Here is an 18,548-nt window from a genome sequence, read left to right on the forward strand (position 1 = left end):
ACCATAGTTATGAGGGATGATACTAGATATGAGGGATAATACTAGTTATGAGGGATGACCATAGTTCTGAGGGATGCTAATAGTTATGAGGGATGATACAACATATGAGGGATAATACTAGTTATGAGGGATGACCATAGTTCTGAGGGATGATCATAGTTCTGAGAGATGATCATAGTTCTGAGAGATGACCATAGTTCTGAGGGATGACCATAGTTATGAGGAATGATACTAGTTATGAGGAATGATACTAGTTATGAGGGATGATCATAGTTCTGAGGGATGACCATAGTTCTGAGGGATGATCATAGTCCTGAGGGATGACCATAGTTCTGAGGGATGATCATAGTTCTGAGGGATGACCATAGTTCTGAGGGATGATCATAGTTCTGAGAGATGATCATCGTTCTGAGAGATGATCATAGTTCTGAGGGATGACCATAGTTATGAGGAATGATACAGATGACCATAGTTCTGAGGGATGACCCATAGTTCTGAGGGATGACCATAGTTCTGAGGGATGACCATAGTTCTGAGGGATGATCATAGTTATGAGGAATTATACTAGTTATGAGGTATGAGTTATGATGGATGATACTAGTTAAGAGGGATAACCATAGTTCTGAGGGATGCTAATAGTTATGAGGGATGACCATAGTTCTGAGGGATGCTAATAGTTCTGAGGGATGACCATAGTTCTGAGGGATGATCATAGTTCTGAGGGATGATCATAGTTCTGAGAGATGATCATAGTTCTGAGAGATGACCATAGTTCTGAGGGATGACCATAGTTATGAGGAATGATACTAGTTATGAGGAATGATACTAGTTATGAGGGATGATACTAGTTATGAGGGATAACCATAGTTCTGAGGGATGCTAATAGTTATGAGGGATGATCATAGTTCTGAGAGATGATCATAGTTCTGAGAGATGATCATAGTTCTGAGGGATGACCATAGTTCTGAGGGATGACCATAGTTATGAGGGATGACCATAGTTATGAGGGATAATACTAGTTATGAGGGATGACCATAGTTCTGAGGGATGCTAATAGTTATGAGGAATGATGCTAGTTCTGAGGGATGACCATAGTTCTGAGGGATGATCATAGTCCTGAGGGATGACCATAGTTCTGAGGGATGATCATAGTTCTGAGAGATGATCATAGTTCTGAGAGATGACCATAGTTCTGAGGGATGACCATAGTTATGAGGAATGATACAACATATGAGGGATGAAAATAGTTATGAGGGATGACCATAGTTATGAGGTAAGAGTTATGAGGGATGATACTAGATGAGAGGGATAACCATAGTTCTGAGGGATGACCATAGTTATGAGGGATGATAGTAGATATGAGGGATAATACTAGTTATGAGGAATGACCATAGTTCTGAGAGATGACCATAGTTATGAGGGATGATACTAGATATGAGGGATAATACTAGTTATGAGGGATGACCATAGTTCTGAGAGATGATCATCGTTCTGAGAGATGATCATCGTTCTGAGAGATGATCATCGTTCTGAGAGATGATCATCGTTCTGAGAGATGATCATCGTTCTGAGAGATGATCATCGTTCTGAGAGATGATCATCGTTCTGAGAGATGATCATCGTTCTGAGAGATGATCATCGTTCTGAGAGATGATCATCGTTCTGAGAGATGATCATCGTTCTGAGAGATGATCATCGTTCTGAGAGATGATCATCGTTCTGAGAGATGATCATCGTTCTGAGAGATGATCATCGTTCTGAGAGATGATCATCGTTCTGAGAGATGATCATCGTTCTGAGAGATGATCATCGTTCTGAGAGATGATCATCGTTCTGAGAGATGATCATAGTTCTGAGAGATGACCATAGTTATGAGGAATGATACTAGTTATGAGGGATGATACTAGTTATGAGGGATTGTAACGTCCCACCTCAGGGTAGGTGTACCTATGGATCGCAACTGCGGAGGATGGATTGGGGTCAGTATGCAGATGAGTCTCTTATGCCTCTTGGTGGAGTAAGGCTGCGAGATTACCGCTTGACATCATACCCCGTGCGTTTGTTATAGAGATGCTGTTGGAATTTACTGAGGCAATGGCCTACAGCAGTAAGGTAAGGCAATGCAGTGTGGGGCTAATCACAATCAATGGTATTAGCAGAGTTCATGCAATGGACATGAAGGTAAAGCACAATCAATGGTATTAGCAGAGTTCATGCAATGGATCTGAAGGTAAGGCACAATTGATGGTATTAGCAGAGTGTTAGGTTCCTGGGGTCCTATGCAGGGAGCCCCGGGTACTTGCGTTTGGTATCAGAGTTCGTTGATCCCGGCAACTATGCTCCGTCAGAAGGTGGATGTGTCTCAGTGCTCCGTGGTCCGAGAAGGAGGTGAGGGGACACTGTGTTGATCAGCGTCCTGCCACAACTGATTAGTAAGACGCCGATCAATTAGTGAACCGCGGCTTTAAGCCGGCGGCTCGTGTGAAGGGAGGAGAAGCCCTGTGACGCGCCTGACCCTGCTGCTGTCCCTCCTAGACAGTGCAGCCCGAGATCTGCGGCGCGCCTGCGCAGAAGGACGTCGCACCCTACCGCCGGTCCTAGTGGCGGCACGGACGTGACAGGGATGATCATAGTTCTGAGAGATGATGATAGTTATGAGGGATGATACAACATATGAGGGATAATACTAGTTATGAGGGATGACCATAGTTCTGAGGGATGATCATAGTTCTGAGAGATGATCATAGTTCTGAGAGATGACCATAGTTCTGAGGGATGACCATAGTTATGAGGAATGATACTAGTTATGAGGAATGATACTAGTTATGAGGGATGATCATAGTTCTGAGGGATGACCATACTTCTGAGGGATGATCATAGTTCTGAGGGATGATCATAGTTCTGAATCTCTCCTGGCTGCCCCGTCTATGATCATCCCTCAAAACTAGTATCATCGCTCATAACTAGTATCATCCCTCATAACTAGTATAATTTCTCATAACTATGGTCATGGTCAGGGATGGATAAGGAGAAAAGGTAATTTCACAATCAGGAGTCATGTGACATTGGTGGTATGCAGATGTCCTGAAGGTGACTTTTTGGACTATAATGGTGAACTTCCTCTTTACGGCTCTTTTCTCTTCAGGTCGAATGTTCTTATTACAGTCATTTGCCGCCATTGTTACATCCACCCGCTGATACCGTCCAGAGTTCCCTAGAATTGTTACATTGAATCTCTTGTTACCGAGTTGTATTTCCTGTCATCCTCAGCGCCATCTGGTGGCCATAATATATTTTCACTACGGCCCATAACATTCAACCAGAAGAGAAATGTGCCTAAGAGCGTCTGGTTCTCACAGCAGCTGTTTAATATGCACAGAACGCATGGCGGTGGGAAAGGGCAGGGCTGTAGCTACCATGGGGTGAGTGAGGCACTCGCCTCAGGCGCAGCTGAGAGCGGGCGCAGCCAGGACTGGCCTGGCTGTGCCCCCTTGCCCCTGTTGCCATGGCAAGCACAGGACGTCATTGGCAACAGCAGAGCCAGGCGGCCAACACGGCCACGGCTCGGCAGGGAGAAGAGTAGCGGAACATGCTCCAGCTTCTCCTCAGATCCCCGCTGCTCTCCCCCACCTGTATGGGCAGAGGACTCTGTGTCCTCAATCTCTTTTTCTATTTCAAAAGGGAAACGTCACCGGTCTGTTTAGACCTCCAATATTTCCCCGAAGCCCCCAACAGTGAAAAAAAAAATAATAATAAAAAATAAATTAAAAAAAACACACACTACTACTAGACATGTGCAAAGACTAATAATTTGTTTCAGACGAAATGAACGGAAACTAAACTAATGTTTTCATTGGTTTCGTCAAACGAAACACATTTTTATGCTATTTTCCTGCTGGTGGCCGGGCGCATGACATCACATACTGCACACGTCTGTCGGGGGGCACAATTTTCTGTTCATACCGCCAGGGAGGTATAAAAACGAGTGTCGAACACGTGTTTCACTGAACTAAAAAACACGCCGAAAAACGCGCCTATAGTACGCCCAGGTGCTGACCTTGTGCAAAAGAGCGCGTGTTGACAGGTGTTCACACAACGCGCTCGCAGCACCGTTACTTTTTAATGGAACCTTAAACGCAGGGCTGGCCTTAGGGGTGTGCGAGCAGTGCGGCCGACACAGCTTGTCCTGGGGGCGGCTTCTCTCCCCCTCACCGCTGGGCGCTGGCCATCCGATATGACAGCGCTCCCTCGTCCGCCCCTCCCCCCTCCCCCCTTCAGGTGGGGGCCGCAGGGGGGAGCGCTGCCTGCTGCCCGGATGGAGAGCGGGGAGGAGATTAGAGCCGCTGTCATCCTGTCAGTTTCAGGATGGCAGCGGCTCTGTGCGTGGCAGAGCGGGGGATCGGTAAATATCAGTGATATTTACCGATCCTCCGTGTGAGAAGGACAAACACAGGAGCGATCGTCTGATCACTCCGGTGTTTGTAAATAACTGGGGACACATAGTACTATGTGTCCCCAGTTATGAATGAGCAGGCAGTGATTTACATCGCAGCCTGTTCATTCAGACCCCTGACATTTCCCTTTTACTATAAAAGCTTTTAAAGCGTCACCTATGGTCAATTTTGGGCATGGTAATTTTTTGCGATTTTGCGGGTGTGCGCAATTTTAAAGCATGACATGTTTGGTGTCTATTTACCCGACGTGACCCCGTCTTTTTATATTTTACCAAAAATATGGGTGATAAATGGGTGTGGTTACTGGGGGTGTGGCCACTGAGGGGTGTGGTCACTGAGGGGCGCTGTAAAGCTTTCTCGCACAGGGCGCCTAAAGGCCTAAGGCCGGCCCTGCCTAAACGTTGCAGTTAAAGGGAAGATAAGAGAAGATTGCGCAATCATATTGTGACATGGGTGGCCAGCTATGAAGCATGTCTGTGTGCAAAATCAGTTGTAAAAAAAATACATTATAAATGTTTTACATCAAATTTCGATCTAGACTTGTGCAGAGCTGGAAGTTAAGGGAGTAAACAGCAGGTGGCGCTGAAGACTAGGAACAGTTTTTTCCGCCAGTACAATGAAGCTGCCCAGTGACGTCACTTCCTTATTTTTTTGCCAATACTTCCTCAAGTTTGAAAGCATGGGTTGGTAACAGGGAAAAAGGTGCGGGGCTGCTGCTATGGAAGCAGAGAGGCCCCCCGGGGCCCAGGTGGGTGTCAGTTTTGGCAGGGCAGGGTGCTAATGATAACAGTGGCTGTATAATGAGGCTGTTTTGTGTTTCAGGTCAGTGGCTGGCTGCAAGCTGCACACAGGCATGCCCTGGACTTTCTGCAATATGAGGGGGGTGCAGAAGCCCCTGAACTCTGTAATGACGTCATCAGGTGCATTCAGACTTTCTGCCCCCAACTGCCACTCAGCTACAGGTACAAAGAAATGTGTTTTTTACATGGAGCAAGCCAATATGCTTCTCACAGCTTCCATCGCTGCCTTTTTCTATTAAGGCCTGGCTCCAGCCAAAACTTTTTATTAGAGCCTCTTGTTGTTTTTTTTACCCCCCATTGCTGTCTGTCTTGTGCTCTGGGGTGTGGCGGCTTGTGCTCTGGGGTGTGGCTGCCAGCACAGGATGCAGGACTGCATGATGCAACATGTCACCTTCACCATTATTCACACAGTTAGTTTATCAGCCCCTGCACCCATGTATGTGCACATATGAACACGGAAGCACACATGGGGTTCACGTCCATATATAAACAACAGTTGGACAGCGCATATTGGGTATTGCCGAGTACACCGGAGTGATGGCAATCATTGTAGGGGCCGTCAATCACAGTTCATTCTGAAGTGATGAGGGGGAAAGGCTTATAAGGCGTCACCTACGGAATTTGTTTTGTGGGCGGGCTCACATATTTAATGTCCGTTTATTGGACACAACCTTCTGTTCTATATTATACCAAAAATATAGATTGATAACCAGTAGCGCAAATGTCATGTGACATAAAAAGAAATGCAACTGTAACCGTTTTATTTTTCAGCTTTCATAAAATATTGTTTTGGGGGTTTTAAGTGCATTATTATGTACAAAATGTGCATTTCATCATCTGTGCGACAAAATGTTCCCGGCAGCGGAAAGGTTAAGCCGTACGCGTCACCTCTGTTTGTCTAACACCAGCAGGATACGGGGCTGGCTTCGTGAGCTGTAAAAGGTTAGACTGACTGGGAGGGGTGTAATAGGAGAGTTCGGAAAGTCCATCAGTCATAAAGCTGCTTTATAGACTTTCCAGATACCCGGCTAGCAGAGCCTATGGAAAGGGAATCTTCTGTCCATCTGGCTGCATATCAGCGGTGGAGCTCAGCCGGCTCGTTGGTCTAGGGGTATGATTCTCGCTTTGGGTGCGAGAGGTCCCGGGTTCAAATCCCGGACGAGCCCTGCTTTTGATGTCCTATCTTTTCACAGTCATTGCTTTTAAGAAACTATTTCTGGGATAAGTAGTTGGGTTGTCGCAGCTCATCCGCCTCTAAAAATACTAGTTGTCTGGCTCATCGTCTGTGTATGGTTTAACATTGTATATAGACCTGGGGTCATCCATATACGTTATTAAAAAGACAGCCTCCGTTTACTGATGACTACTCGTAATCCAGAGTGCACACCTTATAACAAGCCTGGAGCCAGAATGAAGACCCCCATAAGCGGTTCGGGAAATCACAATAATATCCTCCCAGGTCTTGGAATAGGGTGATCAGGGCAATCGGGGGTGCCGTACCTTTCCAAGAGCAATTTGCTAACCAGAAAAAGCAAAGCGCGCTTTCACTATGGATTCCTCACAGGCGGAGTGCATTTGGTATCGCTCCGCCTGTGACAGGAGTCGGCACTATAGAGGAAACATCGGCTTATGCGGCTCTGCTCCATGTATCACTTGCCCCTCCCTTTTAGATTGTAAGCCCCCAGGGGCAGGGCCCTCCTTACCATCTTGTCTTAAATTGTATTGCGACTGTAATGTCTTCCTTATATTGTAAAGCGCTGCGCAAACTATTGGCGCTATATAAATCCTGTATAATAATGTGATGCCGCCTCGCTTCCTCTAGCACTGGCTTCATTGGCACCGCTGATTCTCTCCCGCGGCTCTTCAGGTTCCACTTATGCCACCACCAGCCCTGGCAATGGTCACAACTAGGTCTTATTTTCGGGGTAGGTCTTATACTTTAGCAATTCCCAAAAATAGTACTAGGTCTTATTTTCGGGGAAACAGGGTATATATTGTATATAATTATTATACTTATTGTTTTAATACTGTAAAAGTGTCTGGCAATTACAGTAATAAACAGATGAACACTGACCTCTTCAGGCCGCAATGACATCCGAAGGCTCATTTTGTCAATAAAGCCTCCAGCAGCTGAAAGCTGTGTTCTTAAGACTGGGATCCATGGCTATTGGCCACCAAGACCCAAGCATGGCATCACGTGAGGGAGATCACATGATCCGCTATTTGCGGAAGTACCAGGTGTTTCTGAGAGCTCTGACCGATAAATGGCGCAGCGAGGGAGCGTGGCAAAGGTAACTATCATTGGCTGGAGGTGCCCTAACAAGAGCACCTGTCACTTTGCCCTCAATGTTCTGCCTTTAGATTCTGCACACTGGTAGAGAGCTCGGTTGTCTCTTATGCCATGCTATTGTATTTTGACTGGTTTCTGTTTCCTTTTATCTTTATAATTGTTTTTTATGACTGTGCATTTTTATTTATTGTGAGTTTAATTTTTTAGATACATTTTGTGTTTGTTTGTTTTTTATCTGCCCCCTTTGCGATTAGTGTTATCAGGTGGTTTTGTTTGGAGCTATAATATAACATAGCAGGCCAGTAACATGTGAAAATGACATCAAACATTCTTTCGGGTCACCTTTCCAATAACACCGGTGAATGTGAGTTTAGTGAACGGGCGGTTCAGTTTATTTTTAACTAGAAAAGCTGCCGAAGTAAAATTTGGGCTCGTCCGGGATTTGAACCCGGGACCTCTCGCACCCAAAGCGAGAATCATACCCCTAGACCAACGAGCCGGCTGCTCCTGCTTTGTCACATGAGAAGTACTTAGATAGGGATTTGTGTCCCATGTATGTATGTATGTATGTGGATCATGTGTCTGCTTGTTCCAACACTTACCAGAGTCCCGCGGGGTGCAAAGGGTTACCGTGTGGAATGTATTACACGTGTTCACGCCTGTTGCATACTTTCATTAGAATCCATGTAACAATCCTGCGTGAGCCCTGATCTATAATGACAGGCACCAGAGACGTGTTATTTTCCTGTGTCGTCTCAGAGCAGATATTTCACTGAAGGACGAGGACTTTAATGAGAATGCCAGCGGATGCCTTGGCCGTGTTCTCTCTACAATGTGTTGCACAAGCCATTATGAAGCTTTGCTCAGCCCTCACCTTGTTTAACTACTCAGCTGCCCTCAGTGCAACCCATTGGGTGCAAATAGCCCTTGGATTGTCCTTTTAGTTAGTATAGATGTTGAAGTCCTATGTGTCAGCTGTCACACTTTCTTTGCCCCCCCCAGCCTGCCTATTGAGACATTACCGAATGAATTAGAGAGAGAGTCTAAAAGGAAACGGCTTCTACTATTTGCTTCTGATTGCCCATAATGCTGTGTGAGGCTGGTGTCTTCGGTATATAATAATGACTAGGGATGCACCAATACCAAGTATATTGGCACTCGCCCAAGTGCTCCGATGCCTAGCCCGATACCCGAACTTCCAGTATCAGAAAGCAGGGCAGCAAATCATTATGTGCTGCCCGGCTTCCTGATTGGCCGAGAAGCCGGCTCCATGCTCCCTCATCACTTGGTGATGGAGGGAGCATGGAGTCGGCCAATCAGAAAGCCGGGCAGCGTGTAATGACTCGCTGCCCGGCTTCCTGATTGGTCGGGAAAACGGCCAAGGAGGAAGGTGGACGGCGAGTCATTACATGGCGGCCGGATTCCTGATTGGCCAGAAAGCCGGCTATATGCTTCCTCGTCATCTGGTGACGAGGGAGCATGGAGCTGGCTTCCAGGCCAAACAGGAAGCCGGGCGCCATGTAATGACTCGCTGCCTAGCTTCCTGATTGGTCGAGAAGCTGGCTAATCAGGATCCATTACCCGCTTCCTGATTGGCCAGAAAGCTGGCTTCATGCTTCCTCGTCGCCTGATGACGATGAAACATGGAGATGTCTTCCCTGCTAATCAGGAAGCATTACATGTCGCCTGGCTTCCTTAAAGGAGAACTATGAGGCGGGTGCTTTTCACTCACCTCATAGTTCTAGTCGACTTGTGACAATGAGACTGTCACAGGTCGGCTCAGTAGATCGGGAGGTGAGCGAACACATACCGGCGTTCGCTCACCTCTCGATCCTGTCACGGCTCTCTGCCATGACTAGCTGTCACTCACGCAGCTGGGCGGATCCCGGCACAATTGTCGGGAGCCGCTTCAGCTGCGGCGTCTCGGTATATGGAGCGCTGTAGCTCGCGGTATACTGAGCTTAGGGTGACGGGGGAACGCTAGTTTGTGTCCTCCCGTGACCCTAAGGAGAACTATGGGGAAAAACACTGACCCCATAGTTCTCCTTTAATGGGACTTCCGGTACTCGGCATTCAGTATCGGCGAGTACCAGAAAAAAAAATATTGGTACTTGATACTGAAAAGCCGGTATGGGTGCATCCCTAATAATTACATATCCATGTAAAAGGGATGAGCTCGATGTAACGCTGCGTTCCTGTGTTCAGCTTTGTGCACATGGGCACCACCATATTTGCCCCATGCATGGGCCCTGCTTTGTGTTGTTGCTTCTCACAATATATATGTCTCTGCAGGTCACTCCCCGTGTAACTGAAAGTGGAATTCTGGGCAGATCCCAAAAATGACCGGCGTGATGTTCTGTTTCTGTTGCAGTTTCACAAGCGTCTCGCAGCTCCTGTCGCTGCAGAAATCTCCGTGCGTGACCGCCCTGGGCTGGGACACCGAACGCTTTCAGCAATGGAGCCACGAGGGTCAGCAGCAGACCAAAGTCAGCCAACCTCCACCCGTCCTCTCCAGAGCTCGCCTCCTACTGGTGGGGTACCTATCGGACTGCCGGGCAAGAGACGGCCCAGTGCATGATGGGAACTTGTACATCAGGGACGCCAGCGGATGTGTACCGTGCGAGGTGAGTTGTGTAGAACGCTAGAATTAGAAAGCGTTTAGTTGTATCTGTTCAGTAAGTCCAACGCAAATCCCTGCTGATCAGTCATAGGTCCTGTCCCGGGCTGTCTCCGGGAATCTAATTGGCCCTTCTTCTTATCTCGGACTGCAGACTACTAGTGTCTAGATATCAATGTGCTTATACTATTGTAGAGTCCCCACCTCCGGAGACTGGACACCCCACAATTGACCCCCCTTCATTGCATGTGCATAGCTAGATATTAAAGAGAACCTGTCGTTTACACGTGCAGAGCAAAGCAACAGGTTTACTTTAGAGTGCAACTATGGCAGAATCTAAAATTACATATATCAGGGGTAGGCAACCTTGGCATTCCAAAGTGGTAAGCTACAAATCCCATCATGGTCCCTACAAATCCCATCACGGTCCCTGCCAATCGCATCACGGTCCCTACAAATCCCATCCCGGTCTCTTCCGCACAGTATTATATGAGTGGTGGTGTCTTCTCTCTGTTCCCGTTGCTGTATACAGATCAGAGCTGCAAGTTTATATTTCGGCATTTTCGTGTTTTTATCCCCCCAGATGTCCAACTTGGATTTGAGCCTCCTGGGGTCACTAGTCCTCTTTCCTTGCTGGTCTTACATCCCCACCCAACATGGAGGAGGCTATGTGGAGGTCCTTTCTCCGCCAATCTCAGTGACCAGCCCAGTGGTGAGACCGGAGTTGTTGGACGAGGCCCGGGCTACAGCTCTCACCCCAGACCAAGCATCAAAGCTTCTGTGTAGCAGGTCAATGGATATTTTACGTGTTGTTTATTCTGTTAATTCCATCTTATTCTGGCTGACTCGGCCTCCTTCTTTGATTGTGCCCTCTCCAGCCTCCTTCTTTGATTGTGCCCTCTCCAGCCTCCTTCTTTGATTGTGCCCTCTCCAGCCTCCTTCTTTGATTGTGCCCTCTCCAGCCTCCTTCTTTGATTCTGCCCTCTCCAGCCTCCTTCTTTGATTCTGCCCTCTCTAGTTTCCTTCTTTAATTCTTATCTACTTCTTACCTACCTAATCACCTATTGATTCTGCTCTGTTTATCTTTATCCCTGATTGTGGCCTCTAGCACCCTCCTTCCCTGTCTCTGGCCTCTAGCACCCTCCTTACCTGATTGTGGCCTCTCGCACCCTCCTTCCCCGATTGTGGCCTCTCGCACCCTCCTTCCCCGATTGTGGCCTCTCGCACCCTCCTTCCTTTATGGAGGTCCCGGGAACACGCAGAATAAATGATTGCTGTTGTATCATCCGGCCTCAAATTTCCATCATCTGATTGGATCTCCTTTCTCCTTCTTCCAGGTCCCACCCTCGAGGGTTCCGGGTGTCAGTGATTGGTCGGATGACATCGATCACTTCACTCATCAATATCCGGGACAAACCTTTCTTCTTTTTCTTTCTTCAAGACGCAACAAAGTCTGTTCCAGTGATAGTGAAGGTGAGTCTGTTGTATGAGGAACATCCATGGAATCCCGTCCTTCTTTATATGTCACCTGCAGGAGGAGGACAGACTCATAGCTCCCTTCTGTCTGTGTCACCCTGCAGGAGGAGGACAGACTCATACCTCCCTTCAGTCTATGTCACCCTGCAGGAGGAGGACAGACTCATAGCTCCCTTCAGTCTATGTCACCCTGCAGGAGGAGGACAGACTCATAGCTCTGTTTATGTCTTTTACAGGTGTCACAAAAGCTGTCTTGGTATCACGCTGTACACATCGGTAACACATGCATGGTGACATCATTGTCAGTATCTTCTCTTCGTGGCTCTGCCCAGCAGATTTTTGCCGTTACCCCCTCTTCTTGCCTTATCCTACATCCTGCACTTTCACCACCATGTTCCTCCAGCCTTACTAAAGAAAATTCACAAGAGCGGACAGCTCCCTCTGCTGGTGGGGAAGAGCAGCGCTTTAACCCGCAAGAAAAAATAAGGGAAAAGCAACAGAAGATGTCAAAGACCTTAACCTATGAGGTGGGTAAATCCAAATTTTAATATTCATTATTACGTCTTTTCTATTAATGTGATCTGTACAATCATATTCAACACGTCATATACATGAGAGCACGGCCTGTCCATTCACCAGAGACCAGTGACATCACCGACACTTCATATTAACAAGAGCACGGCCCGTCCATTCACTAGTGACCAGTGACATCACCGACACTTCATATACATGAGAACACAGCCCGTCCATTCACTAGAGACCAGTGACATCACCGACACTTCATATTCATGAGAACACTGCCCGTCCATTCACTAGAGACCAGTGATATCACCGACACTTCATATTCATGAGAACACATCCTATTGGCCGAGTAGAGATTGTTGATTTGTAGACTTCACATCATATGGATTTTGTCTTTGTCCTCAGGGTGTTGTGACCCGTGTCCGGGATGCCGGTGCCGGTCTGTATGAGTTGGATGCGGCGGTGGTTCTCTGCACGGCTTACACACAGCTGCCAAATGGAGGGAGAGGACTTCGAGAGGGGGCGAGAGTTGAGGTAATGAGAGGTTACCCTGCTGACGTGTGGGAGCGGGCTGACATCATATCACCTCGGGGTCGGATTAGTCGGTGTCTAGATGATGCTGGAGAGAGATTTGATATGTTTGTAGATGAATTTCCACATGTTATGTCTTCTCACTTTTGTATCAGAAGCATGTTTTCTGTTTCAGCTTTATATTCTGTCTCTGACCACACACAGATCCTCACTTCATTCTGTTACACGCAGTCCCTCATGCCTCTGTATTACATGCAAAGCCTTATACCTTTCTAATACACGCAGTGCCTCATGCCTCTGTATTACATGCAGAGCCTTGTACCTTCCTACTACACGCAGTCCCTCATGTCTCTGTATTACATGCAGAGCCTTGTACCTTCCTACTACACGCAGTCCCTCATGTCTCTGTATTACATGCAAAGCCTTATACCTTTCTAATACACGCAGTGCCTCATGCCTCTGTATTACATGCAAAGCCTTGTACTTTCCTAATACACGCAGTCCCTCATGTCTCTGTATTACATGCAAAGCCTTGTACCTTCCTACTACACGCAGTCCCTCATGTCTCTGTATTACATGCAAAGCCTTATACCCTTCTAATACACGCAGTCCCTCATGTCTCTGTATTACATGCAAAGCCTTGTACCTTCCTACTACACGAAGTCCCTCATGCCTCTGTATTACATGCAAAGCCTTGTACCTTCCTACTACACGCAGTCCCTCATGTCTCTGTATTACATGCAGAGCCTTGTACCTTCCTACTACACGCAGTCCCTCATGCCTCTGTATTACATGCAAAGCCTTGTACCTTCCTACTACACACAGTGCCTCATACCTCTGTATTACATGCAAAGCCTTGTACCTTCCTACTACACGCAGTCCCTCATGGCTCTGTATTAGATGCAGAACCCTGCATAAGGTACTGCGTGTATATCAGTGACCCCTCTTCACATCAAAAGCCCCCCTTTTATATTTGAGCCCCCCGTTCCCCTTCATATTAAAGTTCCCCTTTTACATTAGATTTCCCCTCCACATCAGAGTCCTACTATAAGAAACTGAGGCACCCCTGAGGAAGCCGGAAGGCACCCCAGTGTGCTGTGTTACCCTGGTTGCGAAAGACTGGTCTACAGAACGCCTTCCCCTCTCCTTATTTCCATATCATGGGGAAGGGGGGTTGTGTCACCGGCTGGGGGGGACCTCGCTTGCTCCATTCCTAATTTATGGAAGGGGGGAAGTGCGTGCGCTGGCACTAGTGTATGAATAATATTTACTTGTTCCCTCCCATCTGTGTCAGGTATGTGACGTTCACCTCCAGCAGTCCCCGAGCCCTCTCTTCCCTACCATCGTCCTCTCCACCTGTCTGAGAAGCAGAGTCCGAGTCTTTGAGTTCTCTCATCTAAGTGCTCCTTGTCCTGTGTATTCCACCTCCGGGAATCTCTACCTCCACCTCCTCTTCCACTACCGACTGACACTTCCAGAGTACCTCTGGGTGTGTGACGTCATGGGGAAGCTGCAGGACAAGTAAGTGGTGGGACTGCTGGGGGGGAGCCATGTCTATATGTATAGTGAGCCTGACCTGGGGGCACCTTGTGGTCTCTGCAGTTACCTCCTATCATTCTTCTAACTCATCCCTGTGGATCCCCTTGGACTGCCCAAGTCCAAATTAGTCCCAGCCCCCTCCTGACACTAAGCCCCGCCCTTATTATTTAGTTGGCAAATACCGTCTCTGGACTGTAACAGCTGACCTATAAGAGGCGGGGCTTAAGTTTTAGTTGGGCAGGAAATGAGACCTACTGTACAGACTGGGCCCAAAATCCAAGAAGGGCTCCATAGTGACCCCGGTAAAATATGAAGAATAACACTGGGAGTGGCACCCGTCCTTGGGGGTTGGGCTACAAAGTTTTTGCCGGCAATAGGTCATTTCTGGAACCAGTAACTTGTATTTGTAGATAAGACATGGTTCTTGGTGGAGCATGGAGCGGTTGGGCTCTCAGTCAAGAAGTTGCCGTCACCTGCAGCGAATAAATGGAGCCGCGAGCTTGTGTTTGTTTTTTCGGGAAGGACGACGCGGCCTTCGTGTTTGGAGCGATCCAGACCGCTCTTTGGCTGCCCAATACATGTTACATGTGGGGTTTGCCAAGCCATGGTTCCTGGGCTCACCTGTCTCCTGCGGGACCTCCAAAAAAGTGATCCAGGATGGTGAGTGGCAGGAAGTAGAATCTTCCTCAATCTCTAAAGCGTAGGGATGAGCTTGAACCGACCCAGGCTCATCTGAACCTGGAAGGAAGCTGTCCAGTCAGCTGCGGCCAGGGCATTCTGCACCCCACAGGCCATACCTGTGGCCATACAAGGTCATGGACCTTGTATGGCCACATGACATTGAACAAATAGGGCCATGTGACCTATAAAGCCAACGATGTCACCAGAATTCTGCCCAGTTGTTCAGGTGCAGATGTGGGTCGGGCTTTACCTTGGCCGCAGCTGATTGGGCCGCCGCTGACTACTTCCTTCCGGGTTCAGATGAGCTTGGGTTTGGTCCACAGCTGAGCTCATCCCTACTATAGGGTGTGAACCCGGAAGCACTGAGCTCTTCCAGGTTCATTCTATTCCAGGTATTATTTTACAGGATCTCTGTTTTTTATAAACAATTGGCCCGGCAGTGAAAGGGTTAAGAGGACTCCGCTTGCCACAAATCCTTTTTTTCGAACGCTCCCCGTTTCCCGGTGTTGGATGTCCGTCAGGACGGCCAATGAGACTGCAGAGCGTGACGCGGGCGCTGGGAGGGTGCCGGAGCTGACACCTGGCTGATGAACATTTGTGGATTGGAGAGACGATGGCGTCATGCTGGGGGGCATTTGCTATAAGCTCACCTTGATGGGGGGTGTACCCCAGAACTTATGCAGGAGCCCTAAAGGGGGGGTGTACCCCAGAACTTATGCAGGAGCCCTAAAGGGGGGGTGTACCCCATAACTTATGCAGGAGCCCTAAAGGGGGGGTGTACCCCAGAACTTATGCAGGAGCCCTAAAGGGGGGGAGTGCACCCCAGAACTTATGCAGGAGCCCTAAAGAGGGAGTGTACCCCAGAACTTATGCAGGAGCCATAAAGGGTATGAACCCTAATCATGAACTTCCCCAAATTTCTCCCTTTTGGTTTGTTTAGATATTTCATTTGAAGTGTTTTTGTTTTATCCGATCTGTTCCAAAAACACCAGTTGATCCTGCCAGAAACGCAGTGAGCTGATAACTTCCTGTGACCTCTGCCTGCGCTGACTATTATCACTTACATTGTTTGTCAGGTTTCTCCGAGGACTACAGAACCCCCTCCACTCTTCTATGGAGATGATTGAGAAAAGGAAGGTGTTTTGTTTTTGGTCCTGTCTTAGGGTGACAACAATTCTCCTCCGTAGATATACAGTACAGTGAGCGTTGTCACCCTAGGACAGGAAGTGGGTTAGCAGAGGGATTACCAGGTGAAATTAAAGGGAAAACTAATGCAGCCGCCATATCTAAGTGAGCAGCGATATGACATTTGTAACCTTGGCTTCAGATACACTTTAAATGTCTCTTTGCACTGCAGACTGCGGCCGCCACTTCTCCGGCCTCGCTGCCTCACCCGTCACACCGGCGGATCCTCCTCCCACAGCGTCATAGAGAAGCTGCTGGATTCCTCGCTGTCCTTGTCGGGTGGGAGACGTGAGAGGGACCTGTGTGAGGAGATGGTGGCCAGTCCACACAACTGCCCGCTCCAGGAGGTAAGACCACCTTGAAGGGAGGGCAAGAAGACCAGGGAATAGAGGAGCACAGATGTTGGGGGTTGTTGTTGCCGCACATAAATGGCTTCATTATCATATGCAACAAGTACCGATGTTTTATATTTGCATAACCCCTCCCAAAATTCAGCCCACTGCTATGAATGAGGTCGGTGCTGTGATGTTTTCAGGAAGCGATGTACAGCACCCTGCCAGCCCCCCCCCTGCATTGTATAGAGAAGCACAGAGACCCAGTTGCGTCTAATATAAAGCATGTCATTAGCATGTTGATGAGGGGGGAGGGAAGGGGATATGAGATTAAACATCGGCTTTAAGGTATTTACTAATGTCCCATTTTTTTGCCTCTCTTTTTCAGTACTCTCCCCTTCCCCCGCCGTGGTGTCTCCCGCCTCTCTCTGATTTCTCATCTCTAGCCTGCAAGTCTCAGTATCTGCGGAGGAGGGAGTCCAATCAGAGCCTTGGGTGGTGCCATTACTGTCTGCCATCAGAGGACCTCTCTCCTCCCCATGTGAGTACCCGTCCATTACAGGGGGTGTGACAACCTCTGCCGGGCCTTCATTCTTCCTCGGGGGATCATTGTCAATTGGAATGGAAAGTCTGACATTTTCAGTTGTCACGGGACAGGAGTAGAGGGGTCACCTGTGCCCACCACAGTTGTCAGAGGGGATTTCCCTCACGTTGGAGAGATTTCCTGTCACTTCCTGTTGTGTCTGGAGCCAAGAAAGTGGAGGAAGATCTCCCCAGTGGGACACAGACAGCAGAGAATAATCTTTCCTACTCTGCCCAATACTAACAAAGTAAAGTTCTGGCTTTAGGTGTCCTCCATGTGAAACCCCAGCGGCACCGGAATCCATATATAACGGAGCCGGGTTACATTGTGGCCGCCGGGTGTTCCTGTAATATACAAACCTCAGACAGCTGGGAAGATCCCGCAGAAGTTCTCTGATTTGCCGTTACGGTCTCCTGGGTGCTAAAATGATGAACCCGGAAGATGATTTGCTTAGTCAGGAAGTACAGGTGTCACCATTCCAGCTGTGCAATGTTTCCCTGCACGGAGATATTTCACTGCAATTCCTTTCTAGGAAGACTCCAGTTTACTGAGACTCATCCATTCAGTGTTAATGACCTCGATGTGTGTGTCTCTCTCTCACCTTCTCTCTCTCACCTTCTCTCTCTCACCTTCTCTCTCTCACCTTCTCTCTCTCTCCCAGCTCTCTCTCTCTCTCCCCTGCTCTCGCTCTCTCTCCCCTGCTCTCGCTCTCTCTCCCCTGCTCTCGCTCTCTCTCCCCTGCTCTCGCTCTCTCTCCCCTGCTCTCGCTCTCTCTCCCCTGCTCTCGCTCTCTCTCCCCTGCTCTCGCTCTCTCTCCCCTGCTCTCGCTCTCTCTCCCCTGCTCTCGCTCTCTCTCCCCTGCTCTCGCTCTCTCTCCCCTGCTCTCGCTCTCTCTCCCCTGCTCTCGCTCTCTCTCCCCTGCTCTCGCTCTCTCTCCCCTGCTCTCGCTCTCTCTCCCCTGCTCTCGCTCTCTCTCCCCTGCTCTCGCTCTCTCTCCCCTGCTCTCGCTCTCTCTCCCCTGCTCTCGCTCTCTCTCCCCTGCTCTCGCTCTCTCTCCCCTGCTCTCGCTCTCTCTCCCCTGCTCTCGCTCTCTCTCCCCTGCTCTCGCTCTCTCTCCCCTGCTCTCGCTCTCTCTCCCCTGCTCTCGCTCTCTCTCCCCTGCTCTCGCTCTCTCTCCCCTGCTCTCGCTCTCTCTCCCCTGCTCTCGCTCTCTCTCCCCTGCTCTCGCTCTCTCTCCCCTGCTCTCGCTCTCTCTCCCCTTCTCTCGCTCTCTCTCTCTCTCTTTCTCCCCTGCTCTCGCTCTCTCTCCCCTGCTCTCGCTCCCAGGTCCTCCTCGGTGTGCTGCATGCTTCCTCCTCAGGATTCCTCCAGTTAAAGGATCACTCCTCTTCCCTCACCTGCCTGATTCTGCCGATCGCTCCCATTGGTTGGATAGGTAAATACAGAAATCTAGTTCTTTCCTTACACAGTGATAACGGTCACATGATCATTTCCGTCATGTGGGTGTCTGCAGGGTAGACACGAGTGCAGAGTCTGTG

General features: G+C 48.7%; 1 protein-coding gene and 2 non-coding genes across 3 annotated transcripts in view; 2 read left to right on the forward strand and 1 right to left on the reverse strand.

Moving 5' to 3' along the window:
• Positions 1–5,114: 5,114 nt before the first annotated feature.
• Positions 5,115–18,548, forward strand: part of CTC1 (CTS telomere maintenance complex component 1) — a 28,290-nt gene continuing 14,856 nt past the window's right edge. Inside the window, exons 1-11 of the mRNA XM_018564799.1 lie at positions 5,115–5,202; positions 5,277–5,416; positions 9,916–10,168; positions 10,745–10,950; positions 11,499–11,634; positions 11,874–12,164; positions 12,565–12,693; positions 13,985–14,211; positions 16,268–16,442; positions 16,816–16,968; positions 18,337–18,445. Coding sequence (XP_018420301.1) covers positions 5,173–5,202; positions 5,277–5,416; positions 9,916–10,168; positions 10,745–10,950; positions 11,499–11,634; positions 11,874–12,164; positions 12,565–12,693; positions 13,985–14,211; positions 16,268–16,442; positions 16,816–16,968; positions 18,337–18,445 — 1,849 coding nt within the window. The 5' untranslated portion in view covers positions 5,115–5,172. The remainder of the gene's footprint in view (positions 5,203–5,276; positions 5,417–9,915; positions 10,169–10,744; positions 10,951–11,498; positions 11,635–11,873; positions 12,165–12,564; positions 12,694–13,984; positions 14,212–16,267; positions 16,443–16,815; positions 16,969–18,336; positions 18,446–18,548) is intronic.
• On the forward strand, positions 6,349–6,420 carry TRNAP-UGG. Its single transcript has one exon. It is a non-coding gene; the product is annotated as a tRNA-Pro (tRNA).
• On the reverse strand, positions 7,972–8,043 carry TRNAP-UGG. Its single transcript has one exon. It is a non-coding gene; the product is annotated as a tRNA-Pro (tRNA).

Source organism: Nanorana parkeri, unplaced genomic scaffold, assembly GCF_000935625.1.
Source record: "Nanorana parkeri isolate BGI_ZX_2015 unplaced genomic scaffold, ASM93562v1 scaffold784, whole genome shotgun sequence".
Lineage (NCBI taxonomy): Eukaryota > Metazoa > Chordata > Amphibia > Anura > Dicroglossidae > Nanorana > Nanorana parkeri.